The 15624-nt window shown below is 40.3% G+C and overlaps 2 protein-coding genes across 3 annotated transcripts in view; one reads left to right on the top strand and one right to left on the bottom strand.

The window, feature by feature from the left end:
• The window catches only part of LOC106091357 (uncharacterized), a 134841-nt gene that overhangs the window by 82399 nt on the left and 36818 nt on the right, over positions 1-15624 (bottom strand). The window lies entirely within an intron of this gene.
• On the top strand, positions 3463-14607 carry LOC106091355 (alpha-tocopherol transfer protein-like). 2 transcript variants are annotated; one of them, XM_013257849.2, is made up of 6 exons: positions 3463-3733; positions 6920-7079; positions 7147-7228; positions 10301-10510; positions 10734-10870; positions 14499-14607. In XM_013257849.2, exons 1-6 carry the CDS (start codon positions 3643-3645, stop codon positions 14533-14535), a joined length of 717 nt encoding a protein of 238 aa, XP_013113303.2. In that variant the 5' UTR covers positions 3463-3642; the 3' UTR covers positions 14536-14607. The 2 variants fall into 2 exon arrangements, with proteins under 2 accessions (XP_013113303.2, XP_013113302.2); XM_013257848.2 differs by having other exon boundaries at positions 3471-3733; positions 10301-10609.

Here is a 15624-nt window from a genome sequence, read left to right as displayed (position 1 = left end):
TAAGTGCCGGTATCTGTTAGACGCGAAAACCAGGCAATGACAAAGGAAATACTTCAATGTCTCATCATCTTCCACATGCTATCACTTGCCGCTCCGATTTTACATAAGTGCGCTCGTAGTCCTATGTGTCCCGTTATGATACCGAAGGCTATACTGGCCTCCTTCTTCGTCCTCTCACTATCTGGATTCCCCCATAGGATTTTCGCCTACCGACCGACCGTTTCGCTGTTCCACAGTGTTGCATGCGCATTCGTCGCCCACGCCCTTGACTCGGACTGCGTCGACCCGAAAGGCTTCGGGTTAACCATGTTTATTAACGGCAGTCCTCTGGCCTTCACCGCCAAATCATCTGCCCTTTAATTCCCCTTTACTCCGTTATGGTCCGGCACCCAAACGATGCGGATTTTGCCACCTTCAGAGAAGGCGCTAATCTCCTTCTTACACTGTAAGACTGTTCGTGACTTTACCGTCCTAGTTGTTATTGCCCTTATGGCCATTTTATTGTCCGTAAAGATATTCAAACTCGACGTCCTTGCGTTACAACCACAGCACCTCATGCATTCCGTGATCGCCCGTATCTCCGCCTGCTGGGCCGTATTATAGTCAGGCAGTCTAAAACAGATCTCAGCCACTGGGTTCTCAATGTAGACCGACAGGCCCATTCTGTCCTCTAGCTTTGATCCATCCGTGAAACATGATTTTTCAGATGGCAATACTAGGGTTGCGTCAACCCAAGACTGCCGCTAGCAGCAGTGCCTAGCACTCGACTTCAAGGTTCATCTCGGGTATACGATCGGGAATCCCTCCCCTTCCTTCCAGGTTTCCTATCTTCGCTTCGATTATACCGCGATGGTATGAGCTGCTCCCATCCTCAATCTATTCTGTCATCGCCTAAAGCCCCATAGCAGTGGCTGCCTCACATTTAATCTGTTTGTCAATGGGTCGAATATCTAGAATAGTCTCCAGTGCCCAAGTGGGAGTGGTCTTCATCGCACCCCCTATGCCAAAACAACATGTTCTCTGAACTTGTTGTATGGTCCAAACGTTGCATTTTTCTCCATAGCAGTCCACCAAACTACTGAGGTATAAGAAAGTATTGGTCTAATCACGCTCCTGTAGAGCCAGTGGACTATCCTCGGATTCAGGCCCCATTTCGAGACTACGACCCATCTACATAGTGCCCAACATCAGAGAGCCTTCTCAGTACGCTCCTGAATGTGACCCTTCAAATTCAGTTTCCTGTTCGACATCACACCTAAGTATTTGACCTTGTCAGTTATCGAAATCGTTTTATTGAGGAAACGTGGTGCGTCAAATTGGCCCACCTTCGTCTTCCTGGTGAACAGGCACTCTGGGATAACCTTGAGACCCCTGGGTCTAGCCCAGTCATATGCGATATGTAAGACCCGTTCGGTCCTTCTGCTAAGCTGATTCAGATCCTTACCCCTTAGAAGTATTATAACATCGTCTGCTTAGAAGACGGGTTCAAATCCCCCCTCAATCAGGATCTGTAATAGGTCATTTATGGTGGTCACCCATAGAAGTGGCGATAAAATGCCCCCGTGTGGCGTGCCTTGTGCAACTTTCTCCCTTATATTTATACCATGGGACACACAATTTATCCACCTATTCCTTAGCATATGGTTTATCTAGAGTCTAAGCACCCGGTCCACCCGGTACTGGTCTAAAGATTGGATCAAAGTGTCGGTCCGCACATTGTTAAAAGCCCCCTCGATGTCAATGCATACCGCCAATGTGTAAGTCTTGGCAATAGAAGAATTCTTCTGTTTTATGCACAACCTCGTGCAGGGCAGTCTCCACCGACCTTCCCTCGACATAGGTATGCTGTTTGTATTTGAGCAATTCGCTGGATGTCCTACTCTTTATCATGGTGTCCACAATACGTTCCATGGTTTTGAGTAGAAAGGACGTAAGGTCTGCAGGCCTTTGGTGTCGCATAACTTTCCTTGCCGGGCTTGGGTATAAACACCACCCATGCCTCCTGCCAGGCTTTCGGAGTATATGCAAGTCCTAGGCACCCTGTGAAAATACAGGTCAGATGAGGCGCCAGATATTCGGCATCTTTCTGTAGCAATGCCGGAAATATTCTATCAGGTCCGGGTGAGTTAAATGGTTTGAAGCTTCTCAAGGCTTCCTTGACCATAAACTTCTGAACTGATAAGCCTTCGATCAACCTCATTATTCCAAGATTCCGGTGTCTCCGTGAGTACCGTCCTATCCTGTGGAAAATACGTTTTCATTAAAAGCCTCAACATGTCCTTCACTGTCTCTGCTCTCGCTCCCATGTCGTCTACTAACGTTTAAGTTTGGACATGGGTTTTTGAGAAAAACTTTTTTGTCTTGGCGGCGTCATTGACGCTATCGACCTGTTCGCAGAAAAGCTTCCAGGAGGCACGTTTTGCCGCTCTAGTAATCTAATTGTATTTCTTGAGCCGTGTGTAATACACATCCCAATACATTTACTTACGCTTTTTTAATACGTGCTCTGCTAAAAAAGTCTGCGGACCTCTTTCCCAACATTGCGAATCTCCCCGGTCATCCAGGATTTTTTTGGGCTGATTTCGTTGCTCTTCCGCTTTTTTACGACGTGCTCTGTTAAAAAGTCTGCGGACCTCTTTCCCAAAATTGCGAATCTCCCCGATCATTCAGGGTTTTCTTGGGCTGATTTCGTTGCTCGAAGAGGACAACTATCTTCGAAAGAGTCCACTAGTGAAGTCGCAATCCTGTTGACATTGTCGTCAATGTCTTCTATGGTTGAACAATCTAAATTTTCTTGCCCAAGTCTTTTTCTGAATAGTCTTTCGAATTTTTTCCATTTGGATTTCAGCTTATTACGGAAGTTTATCGGATTCGGCGCTGGCCGTGCCATTCTAAACCTAATGTAGCGATGGTCTGAGAAGGAATGCTCCATGGAGACTCTCCAATTTTGAACCTCATGGCGAATCAGAAATCGCTATACGGGTAGCTGGTCAAATGCTTTTTAGCAACATCACACAGTTTGACTTACTTCAAAGAGTTCTTTGCTGTGCTATTCTTTGAATAGAAAGCATTGAAACAAAATGGTCTATAGCTGGACAATATCCTGCAATGGAATCTCAACTTTTATAGAATTAAAATTTGTGAAAAAAGTTTCTATTAAAATTAAACATTTAAAAATTTTTTTACAAAAATTAATTTTTGACTTAATTTTTTATAGAAACAAAATTTTTACTAAATGTTTTCTATAGAATAAAAAATTCTGGTACATTCTATATCATATAAAATTTTCTAATCATTATTTACCATCCCAAAATAAAAATAAAAAAAACTAATTTGACAACAATTTAGCAACACATGAGATGTTTCATTTCACATTTCCAAAAACACTCACCTTACAAAGGTAACCGACCGAAGTACATACATTAAAACTCTGATTGATGCATGCGTGAATAATAATAACAGCAACTCATCAAATATAATTAGACGATATCGATTAACTCCCTGTGGAAAATGAATATCATTTTCCATATAATTTAGCTAAAATGTTGGCAGTCAGATTATGGTAGTGAAACAAACCCGACCTAAATTTGTTGTAAAGTTGTCAAAGTACAAAAAAAAACACCACTTCTTATTTAGAAAGACATGGAGTTTATTGGAGACTCAGATCAAGAAAAGATCATTGATGATTTGCAAAAATGGTTTGAAGAGAACGATAAGTTGCCTAAGAAAATAAGTGAGTATCCAATACAAAATTGAATTTTCGGCAAGCTATATTAAAAAACAAATAAATAAAAAAAAATACGAAAAAATTACTATGGTAATGAAATGTCAACACTTTCGGGGCAGACAGATAATTTTTTATAAATTCTATGAAAAAAAAATCTTGTGCCTTGCAAAATTGTGAAGAAAAGTCTTCCTTACGCCAATTTTCCCACGGAAGCAGTAGTCTTAGCTGCCAGGATCCTAATCAAATCACTAAGACATAAGAGCTTGACACGTCAGCCATAAAGTGGTAAAATGCAAAATAGCTCAAGTCCAAATGTGAGTTTAAGCATTCATGCAAATGCAAATTTGCTCATGAACATCCCATTAAAGAACAGGGCCAAACTTCTAACATATCAATGTGTGCTGTCCTATTCAAGTTTAAGCTCAATGATAAGGGGCCTCCTTTTTATAGCCGTGTCCGAATGGCGTGCCGTAGTGCGACACCTCTTTATGGAGAAGTTTAACATGGCTGCCATAGCAAGTGGTACAGTACTTAAAAAATGTCGCAAGCATTAGGAGGGGATAACAACCGCTGAACATTTGTTTGATGTCAGGATTCGAATCCAGGCGTTCAGCGTCATAGGCGGGCATGCTAACCTCTGTGTTACTGTGGCCTCCGATTTATTCATCTGTCTGTCTATTGTTTGTCCGTCCGTCCGTCTGCTTACCAATTATCGTTGACCTCCGTCTGCAGGCCTACTGTCCGTCCGTCGAAAGATCTATCTTCCAAACAACTGTGGCTCTCGCCTCCGAATACTTTTAATTGGAATTGACTTCTTGAGCCCCAAATTGGACTGAAATTGTGCATCAAGACTTCTGTAATAACTACCAATTCCCATGCTAAGTACCATGTGAATCGGTCTGTAACCTTATATGCAAATTCGCCCATGAACATTCCATTAAGAAACAGGGACAAACTTATCACATATCAATGAGTGCTGTCCGATTCAAGTTTAAAGCTCAATGATAAGGGGCCTTCTTTTTTTAGCCAAATCCGTAGGACGTGCCGCAGTGCGACACCTCTTTGTGGAGAAGTTTTTACATGGCTTCTATGCATGGCATAGTACCTCACAAAGGCAGCCAACATTAGGAGGGCAAAACCACCGCTGAAATTTTCTTCCTATGTTCTCGACAGGATTCGAACATAGGCGTTCAGCGTCATAGGTGAACATGCTAGCCTCTGAACAACGGTGTCCATAGCCACATATAGCTCCCATACAAACCCATCTCCCCATTTGACTTCGTCACCCTCCAGAGAATGTAATTCTTATCCGATTTAAATAAAATAATACAAGTCGCATTATTTTGTTGTGCTGTTCAGTCTTCGAATTTCATGTTGATGCTCGGCGATTGGGTATACTAACAACGAGGTGCGGCAGATATAGTCTCTCAAGCGTCTTGTCTACTGATGAGAAAATAGTGATCGGTCTGTACGACTGCCCCTTGCTCGAGTCCTTTTCAGGTGTTACTCTGCCCATTTTCCAGACATCGGGTCATATAAGAGTGTTCAAAGGCCGGTTGAGGACAATTGTAAGGTACTCGACTCAAGGTAGATCCAGATTTTTAAGATCAGTGTAGAGATTTCATCGGGGCACAACGCTTTGGATGACTTGACATCCCGGATGACTTTCGTAACTTCATCCACGGTATATTGTCATGGCTGTCCATCGGCTCGGATACGACGAAAAGCCATAACAAACCACTACATGCTCAATTTCAGCTAAATCGGACAAAAATTGCGGCTTGTAAGGGCTCAAGAAGTCAAATCGGGAGATCGGTTTATATGGGAGCTATATCAAGCTATTGACCGATTTGAACCGACCTTGGAACAGTTGTTGGAAGTCATAACGGAACACCATATGCAAAATTTCAGCAAAATCGGAAAAAAATTGCGGCTTTTAAGGGCTCAAGAAGTCAAATTGGGAGATCGGTTTTTATGGTAGCTATATCAGGCTATTGACCGATTTGAACCGATCTTGGAACAGTTGTTGGAAGTCAGAACAGAATATTACATGCAAAATTTCAGCCAAAGCGGACAAAAAATGCCGCTTCCAGTGGCTCAAGAAGTCAAATCGGGAGATCGGTTTATATGGGAGCTATATCTAAATCTGAACAGATTTTGCCCAATTGCAATCCCCAACGACCTACATCAATATTAAGTATCTGTGCGAAATTTCAAGCGGATTGCTTTACGTATTCGACCGTTATCGTGATTTCGACAGACGGACGGACGGGCATGGCTAGATCGACTCAAGAATATATATACCTTACGGGTCTTAGACGAATATTTCGAGGTGTTACAAACGGAATGACTAAATAAGTATACCCCCATCCTATGGTGATGGGCATAAAAATTACGGCTTGCTAGGATTTATGACTCAGGAGATCCGGGGATCAAATGGAAATGTCTCGTAGTCCTAGTAGGACCATTCTCATTCACCTAGGGGAGAATGCCATGAAACTTGGGGCGCATTAAAATCTCATAGAATCAGGCGATTGTGGTCAAACTTTTCACATATCTATGTGTGCTGTGCGATTCAAGTTTTAAACTCAATGATAAGTGACCTCCTTTTTATGGGCGAGTCAAAAGAGGAGTGCTGCAACACCTCTTTGGGCAGAATTTTTTACATGTTTAGATATAGCTCCCATATAAAACGATCTCCCGATTGTATTTTTTGAGCCTCTAGAGGGCGCAATTATAATGCGATTCGGCTCAAATTTGCACGATGGTTTTTCTTATGACCTCCAACATTTACGAGTATGTCAAGTATGGTCTCAGTGGGTCCATAACTTGATTTAAATCCATTTAAATCCCTCTCCCGATTTTACTACTTGAGCCTAATCCGATTTGGCAATATGCACGGTGAATTCTACTGTGACATCTATACCAAATATGATCCAAATCGGTCGGAAACATGATACAGCTCCCATACTAACCGAACCCTCGATTTGAAATTTTGAGCGCATACAGGAAGCAATTCTTATACACTCTCATATGGTAAAGAGAAACCATGCAAAGAACTTGCCAAATGCAATCTATGGCATATAAGATTGCTAGTTTTATTTTTTGACTTCCAGCTGAGTCTTTTCCAATGTTTTTAGCTGAAGACAAAACTTTTCCCATATCCACTTTATTTTTATAATTTCATTACAGATCGCTTACTCTTGACACGTTTCTATTACTGCATGTTCAAAGATGTAGAAGAAACCAAAAACTTGATTGAAATCAACTATGCCATGAGACAAAGGGCACCCACCATTTTTATAACACGTGATCCTACGGATGAAGACACTCAAAATTCTGCTGCATATGCGTAAGTATGGTCACACCATAAAATCCAATCAATTTACAAATAATTTTACAAATATAAAAACTTAAAGCGACATGGTACTATTGCCAGGAATGACACCAGACAACTGTCGAGTCTCATTATTATATATAAATAATCCGGATCCAAAAATGGTAAATATAAGAATTATGATTATTATACCCACCACCATAGGATGGGTGCATACTTACTTTGTCATTCCGTTTGTAAACCATAGAAATATTGATCAGAGACCCTATAACTATAAATATTCTTATTCATCTTGCCTAGAGATGTAAACGTGAATGAATTTCCACTCATGCTCACGAGACAAAAAAAAAATTATTCACGCACGACTTTTTTATGTCGACTAACGCACAACTCACAAAAAAAATCACGAATTACGACAAAATCATGACTTGCGAATAATGATTAAAAAATATCTTTCCATGAAGCAGATAATATTTTTTTTGCAAACGTCGACGAAAATAATGAGGAAAATGGGCGAAAAATTAGTACTCTGCTTATAGCGGGTAACTCAAAAAAAAAAACATAGTGGCAACCCTTAAAACCATTATGGCTGCCATTGCCGTCATCATTTTCATTTGTTTCCTTGGTTTAGATCAGTGTTGGACACATGTGGTAGTGTGAGTAATATTTCCAAGCTCATGGGCTTATGTTCTTGTGCACGTACACAAATTTTTGCAATAGTGTGTGTGTATTTGCCAGACACTAGATTAAATAGTTAGTGTTTCTTTATTTATTTCCGAAAAAATAAATTAAATATAGAAAACAGCAGGTAAAATAACGTATTTTGATTTGGAGACAAAAAACATTTGATTGCTGTCAAATTTTGCTCGCGAAACAATTAAAAATGTTTACGACTTTTCCGAATGCAGAATAGAAAACCAACCGTAAGTCGTTATTTTCTTAAGAGTCGTGATATCTCTTGGTTCGTGATTTCCTCGTGGTTCGTGATAAGCGATGTAAGTTGTGAATGACGCTCACGCACGATCCCGTGATTAGATTTGAATCTCACTCACGAATCACGACATGACTACTCACGACCCATGTATACACCTCTAATCTTGGCATTCGGAGTCCGTTTAGCCATAGTTCGACCTCCTTCTGTCCGTCTGTCCTTCTGTCCCTCTGTACTTCTGTCCGTCCGCATTTGTTCGTTCGCGCTTCTATTCGTCCGAACTTCTGTCCGTCCATCCTTCTGTTCACCCGTATTTCTGTCCATCCATCCTATTGTCCGTCCATCCTTCTTTTTGTCCGTCTAACCTTCTGTCCGTGTATCCATCTGTCCGTCCGTCCTTCCCTCTGTCTGCCCTTCCCTCACTCCGCCCGTCCTTCTGTCCGTCCTACATTTTGTCTATCCTTCCTTTTGACAGTCGTTCCATCCGTCCTTCTGTCCGTCCGTGATTCTATCCTTCCGTCTTTCTGTCCATCCGTTCTTCTGTTCGTCCGAACTGCTGTCCGTCCATTTTTCTGTTCATCCGTCCTTCTGTCCGTCCATCCTATTGTCAGTCCACCCATCTGTCCGTCCATCCTTCTGTCCGTCTATTTTTCTTTCTGTTCGTCTATCCTTCTGTCCTATTGTTCGTCTATCCTTCTATCCTATTGTCCGTCCATCCTATTGTCCTCAACCCCTCTATCCGTCCATCCTTCTTTCTGTCGGTCTTTCCTTCTGTCCATCCTTCATTTTTTGTGTCCGTCCATCCTTCTGACCGTCCATCCTTTTGTCCGTCTATTATTTTGTCCGTCTATCCTTCTGTCCATCTACCCATCTGTTTGTGTATGTTTCTGTCCTTCCCTCTTTCCTCCTTCCCTTTCTCCATCTTTTTGTCCGTCCTTCCCTCTCTCCCTTCTTCTGTCCGTCCCTCCTTCTGTCCATCCTACCTTCTGTACATCCCTCCTTTTGTCTGTCGGTCCATCCGTCCTTCCTTCTATCCTTCCGTCTTTCTGTCCGTCCGCTCTTCTGTTCGTTCGCACTTCTTCTGTCTGTCGCTAGACAAGAATGTGACATAACTATGAACCAAATCCGCCTATGCCTCTGTGCATCCGTACTTCTGTCCGCCCATCCTTCTGTCTGTCCGTCCTTCCTATTGTCTGTCAGTCCGTGCTGCACTTCTTTTGTCTGTCGGTGGACAAGAATGTGACTAAGACAAGCATAATCCAAATCCTTCTGTTCGTCTATCCCTCTGTCCATCCGTCTTTCTGGTGATCCGATTTTCTTTTAGTCCGTTTTTCCTTCTGTCCATCCTTCCCTCTGATCGTCCGTCCTTCTGTCGGCCCGTACTTCTGCCCGCCTGTCTGTCATTGGAAACCAACTTTCGAACGAGTTAAGGTAGCCGCTCTAAATTTCCCACAAATGCTTCTTATTGATAAAGGTCGGTTGAAATTAAACGATTACTCTTCTTGAGCTCTTAAAAACCCTAATTTTTATTAGATTTGCCTGAAATTCCGCAAAACGTGTTTTGTTACGACTTTTGTTTTTACGACAGATGTGCTAAGTATCGGTACGAAACCTGATATACCTCTCATATAAACCAATCTGCCGATTTCTCTTCTTGAACCTCTAGAAGGCGTAATTCTTATCCGATTTGGCTTAAATTTTGCATAGTGACTTTTCCTTAAACCTTTAACGTGTCAAATATGATCTGAATCACTACATAATCTGATATAGCACCCATTTAAACCGATCTCCCGATTTTACTTCTTGAACCCCTAAAGGGCGCAATTCTTGTCCGATTTGGTTGAAGTTCTGCACATATATGGCAGCATACGCGCCAAATAGGATCAGAACTGGTACATAGCTTGATAAAGCTCCCATATATACCAATCTCCCGATGTTACTTTTGGGCGAATTTCTTTTCCGACTTGACTGAAGTTTTGTAGAGCGACTTCTTCCAAAACCACCAAAATGCGTACCATATATGGTCTAAATCGTCACAAAATCTAATATAGTTCCCATTTGAACCGATCGACCAATTTTATTTCTTTAGTCCCTATAGGGCGCAATCCCTATACGATTTGGTTGAAATTCTGCACAATGGTCTCAACAACCAAGCCAAGAATGGCCCGAATCAGTTCATAACTTGATAAAGCTTCAATAGCAAAGCAATTTTTATCCACTATCCTTTGTTGGCCTAAAACCAGATACGGGGCTAGGAAACAAATAAATTTTCGCTTATTTACTTATTTTAACTTTTTTTAAACAGATGCATCATGCCCAAGATATCAAGGCCTATTTTATGGTCACCGATTATCGCTTTTCCATGCCTGACATGATAACAAGTGAGGGCAAAGCACTGCTGGCAGAGGGAGAAATCAAAATTATCGATATGAAGCACTTTACGCTGAAGCATATACCACGTTTATCGATATGGGCTTTGCGAACGACCATCAAATATTTGCAAGAAGCTTATCCGGTGCGCATTAAAAGCATCCACATTGTTAATTGTCCACCGTATATGAATAAAATAATAGCCATTGTTAGGCCATTTATCAGTCAAAGAGTTTTTGAATTGGTAAGTAGCACCACCCAGATGTGCCTCAACAATGGACTTATTTTTAGAATATAGACAGTGGAACATGGAAAAGGGCATTAAACCCTTTTAGCAAATTTAATTGAGTACCTTCTTTTTTTCTTAGATACACTTTCATACAGATGATTTAGAGAGACTATACGATCATGTTCCCAGGCAAATGTTGGTTGAGGAACATGGAGGTCAAGCTGGTAAAATATCGGATTATAAAGAGGAGCTTATACAATCTGTAACGGACAAGAGGTAGGTGTAATACTTATTAATAACAAGTAAAAGCGTGCTGAGTGCGACCGGGCCGAATCTTATCTAGCCTCCACCATGAATCGCATTTGTCAAGTTCTTTACACGGTATCCCTTTTTAGGCAAACAAAGGATTATGGATAAGAATAGCTATGCCTCCACCATGGATCGTATTTCTCAAGTTCTTTACACGGTATCCCTTTTTAGGCAAACAAAGGATTATGGATAAAAATTGCCTTGCCATTGAAGCTATATCAGGTCCATAACCTGATTCGGGCTTGCCAATCGGAAAAGAGATGGGTTTATATGGGAGCTATATCGGGTTATTGACCGATTCTAACCATATTTGGCACGTATTTTGAAAATCGTAGAAGTTGTTCTGCGAAATTTCAGCCAAATCAGACAAGAAATAAAATCGGGAGATCGGTTTATAAGGAAGCTATAGCAGATTATTGACCGATTCAGATCATATTCAGCACGTATGTTAGAGGTCATAGTGAAATTCACTGTGCAAAATTTCAGCTAAATCGGATAAGAATTGGGTTCTCTAGAGGCCCAAGAAGTATGACCGGGAGATCGGTTTATGTGGAAGATATATCAAGTTTTGAACAGATTCGGACTATGCTTAGAGGCTATAAAAGGAGTCACTGTACATAATTTCAGCCAAATCGAATAAGAATTGCGCCCTCTAGAGATGCAAATATGAACTGAAAACCAGTATATATGGGAGCTATGTCAAGTTTTAGACCGATTCTGTTTATATTCGCCACATCTTTTGACTCATAGAAAACGTCATAATACAAAATTTCAGCCAAATCGGTTAAGAATTGCGACCTCTAGAAGCTCAAGAAATTTAATCGGGAGACCGGTTTATATGGGAGCTATATCAGGGTTTGTATCTATTCGGACCATAGATAGCATATCTGTTGAATGTTATAGAAAACATCATAATACATAATTTCACCCGAATTGGTTAAGAATTGTGCCCTCTACATGCTCAAGAAATATAATCGGGAGATCGGTTTATATGGGAGCTGTATCAAAATAATACGGCCCATTTACAATCCCAACCGACTTGCCTTAACAGGAAGTATTTGTGCAAAATTTCAAGAACCTTGCTTTACTACTTCGAAAGTTAGCAGACAGACGGACGGACGAATGTCAAGAGGATCAAGAATATATATACACTAGCATACGCCCGGTCGCTTCGTTGCCCTCGATGGTATATCCAATATTAAAGGGTTACTGTATGGCAGTTTTAAGAGCAATCGGTTTATATGGGAGCTATATCAGGTTATAGACCGATTTGGACCGTATTTGGCACAGTTATTGGAAGTCATAACAGAATACACATACATGCAAAATTTTAAACAAATCAAAAAAAAAAAATTGCGGCTTCCAGGGGCTCAAGAAGTCAAATCGGGAAATCGGTTTATATGGGAGCTATATCAGGTTATACGCCGATTTGAACAGTACTTGGCACAGTTGTTGGAAATCGTAACAGAATACCAAATGCAAAATTTCAGCCAAAACAGACAAAAATTGCGGCTTCCAGGGAATCAAGAAATCAAATCGGGAGATCTGTTTATATGGGAGCTATATCTAAATCTGAACCGATATGGCCCATTTGCAATCCCCAGCAACCTACATCGATATCAAGTATCTGTGAAAAATTTCAAGCGGCTAGCTTTTCGCGTTCGACCTCTATCGTGCTTTCGACGGACGCACATGGCTAGATCGACTCAGAACGTCGATACGATCAAGAATTTATATACTTTATGGGGTATTAAACGAGTATTTCGTTAAAAACGCCATGACTAGATAATTGTATCCCCATCCTATGATGGTGGGTATAAAAAAACCTCCAGTCGGCCGACATCTACTGTCAATGTGTAACTGTACCGCAATTTTGAGATCTTTAGCTCAATCCGTATATAAAGTACCATTTTGTACGTTTAGTACCTAAATGTACAAATTTCAAAAAAATTATCTTTTAGTCATCTGGTACATACATCCAAGATGTACCTGTATCACAAATTTCTGAGTTGTAGCTCCTTCTGTAAAGAAAGAGCCATTTTGTACGTTTCAGTACCTAGATGTACAAATTAAAAAAAAAAAATCTAGTCATCCGGTACATACCGCCAAAATGTTCCTGTTCCCCAAATTGCAAAGTTGTAGCTCCGTCTGTAAGGAAAGTACCATTTTGTACGTTTATGTATCTAAATGTACAGACTCCAAAAAAAAAATCTTCTAGTCACCCGGTACATACTGCCGAGGAGTAAATGTATTGGAATTTTGAGATCTTTATCTCAACCCGCAAATAAAGTATCATTTTGTACGTTTTAGTATCTAAATGTACAAATATCAAACAATTCTTCTAGTCGCCCGGTGCATACTGTCAAGATGTACCTGTCTTCCAAATGTCAGATATTTAGCTCAATCCGTAAAGAAGGTACCAGTTTGTACGTTTTAGTACCTAAATGTACGAATATCAAAAAAATCCTCTAGTCGTCCGGTACAAACTGCCAAGATGTATTTGCATCCCAAATTTCAAAGCTGTAGCTCAATCTATAAAAAGTATCAAAGAGTACCAACTTCAGCACTTTCTTCCGTTTTCCACTCCTGGTACGATTTCAGCATTTCTTGTATGGTACAACTTATTGTATTTTCAATCATTTTTACCAAAATATTTAATTTTACCCGTCTCCGTTCACTCTAAAAGTATGTACGTTATTTGGTACTATTAAGTGCTTTTTGGTACCAAAATGTTAATAGTCAGCCAACATATATTTCCTAATTTGAACCTACATGTTAAATTTCAGAGCTCTAGTTTAAGTTCGTATAAAAATACTACATAGTACCAAATGCAGTACTAACGTACGTTTCTCCCGTTTCCAACACTAGTTTCCATATTTTTTTATCTACCCCCTTTATTACGCAACAATAATCATTTAAGCCAAAATTCGAAGTTCTAGCTCTAACCGCACGCCCTATGTTCATCTATTTCGTACCTTTTTTGGTACTTTTGTACCTATATATCCAAAAACTCATTTGGCCTCAAAATTGAGGTTGCCATAGAGTATCTAAGTTCCAAAATTTAAAACTCTAACTCAATTAACAAAACTAGGTACCAATTGCAGAACTAAACGTACTATTTATCCCACTTCCGGTAAGATTTTGGGAAATTTTTGTCACCAAATCTTTTTTTTTTTTCGAGAGACCAAAATCATAATTCTAGCCCAAACTGTTCCGTCAGGGCAAAAAGTCACCATCTCGTACTATTTGGTACTTTTTAGTACCTAAACGTACGAATATCACAAAATCCCGTCTTATCATGCGCCTACGATCCAAGACCCACCTTCATGACAAGTTTCATGGTTCTAGCTTTAGCCGTTTTGGGCTGGGCGTTGATTAGTCAGCCAATCAGTCACTCAACTGTTTTATATATATAGATTATGGGGTCGCAGATCAATATTTCAAGGTGTCAAAAACGGTATAACGAAATTAGTGTGCCCCCATCCTATGGTATAAAAATAAAGTTAAAAATAATCTTAATACAACTTTTTGGCCTACAGAATTAATTTTTGCCTTTTAAAATAATTTTTGTGTTTTTTACTTTGAATATTTGCAGAGAATATCTTATGGATCTCGATTACTGGAAGGTCTAAAAATGCCACTACAGTTGTAGCTCTGGTAAAAACCTTTAAAAATTTGCTGTTTTTAAAATTATAGTTTTGAGAAAACTAACATAATTTAATAAAAATAAAAGGAAACTTATGGTCCTATATGAGATTAAGGACCTATTTGAACCATACCTAGTAAAGATGTTGGAAGTCATAGCATTAGTCATCACGCAATATTTTAGCTAAATAAATCTCATGAGAATTCTGCCATCCAGGGGCTCGAGAGGACAAAATCGAGAGTTCGATTATGTATGGGAACTATATGAGTTTAGGGATCTATTTGAAAGTCGTCGTGCAAAATTTCAGCTATATAAAGATCATAGGAATTATGTCCTCCAGTTGCTCAAGAAGACAAAATCGTAAAATCGAGAGATCTTATGAGAGCTTTATTAGTTTACTAACCGTTTCAGTCCACGCTTAGCATGGAAATTGAAAATTATAAACAAAATCTTTTCATTCATCTCTCAAAGGGGAGAGATTAGGGCTGTTAAAATTACTATAACTACATTTTTTTATATATTTTTTTTATTGTATTTTATTGTTCCTTGCGCCGATTACACCTCACCGACACCGACCAATGATGGAGGCGGTTCTGGCAAGCCGAACAGAACCAGGATCCAGTGTTCCTTTTTATCCCGGCATCGTCCAGAAGCGTACGGAAAAGGCACTCCGGGATGTGTTGCTCCCAGGACGAAAAAAGGACGAACACGTACAGCCCATGCCGATGAGGACTCCATCGGGACAATTCGGAGCGAACAAACGGCTGCCATGGGAATTTGTACATGGATATTGTTATGTCGCTGAAACTGTGTGTCTTTGTCTATTAACCGTCCTTGATCTCAGAATTTATGTGGATAATATGACAGTGCTTACGGCTTTGAATAAACTGCAAACTCATTTCGGTTCCCGGACTCGCGAGGAACGACGAGCGAACCAGTCACAGGTTCTCTATAAAAACTATTTGTCGAGCTACAAAACATAGAGGTAGAGGTGATAGCCAGTGCGGAGTCGATGGCATGATGGATGTCCTTATATCGCTGAGACTGTGTGTCAATGTCATAACGATAACTGCAA

This window comes from Stomoxys calcitrans, chromosome 4, assembly GCF_963082655.1.
Source record: "Stomoxys calcitrans chromosome 4, idStoCalc2.1, whole genome shotgun sequence".
In the NCBI taxonomy this organism is placed as follows: Eukaryota; Metazoa; Arthropoda; class Insecta; order Diptera; family Muscidae; genus Stomoxys; species Stomoxys calcitrans.
This window is presented reverse-complemented; position numbering and strand designations above follow the sequence as displayed.

Bases quoted from the DNA above. Each gene is read 5' to 3' on its own strand.
- LOC106091355 (XM_013257848.2), top strand. From the start codon at position 3,643: ATGGAGTTTATTGGAGACTCAGATCAAGAAAAGATCATTGATGATTTG. The intron at 7,080-7,146 runs GTAAGTATGGTC...AAAAACTTAAAG, and splicing joins CAAAATTCTGCTGCATATGC to CGACATGGTACTATTGCCAG. The intron at 7,229-10,300 runs GTAAATATAAGA...TTTTTTAAACAG, and splicing joins ATAATCCGGATCCAAAAATG to ATGCATCATGCCCAAGATAT.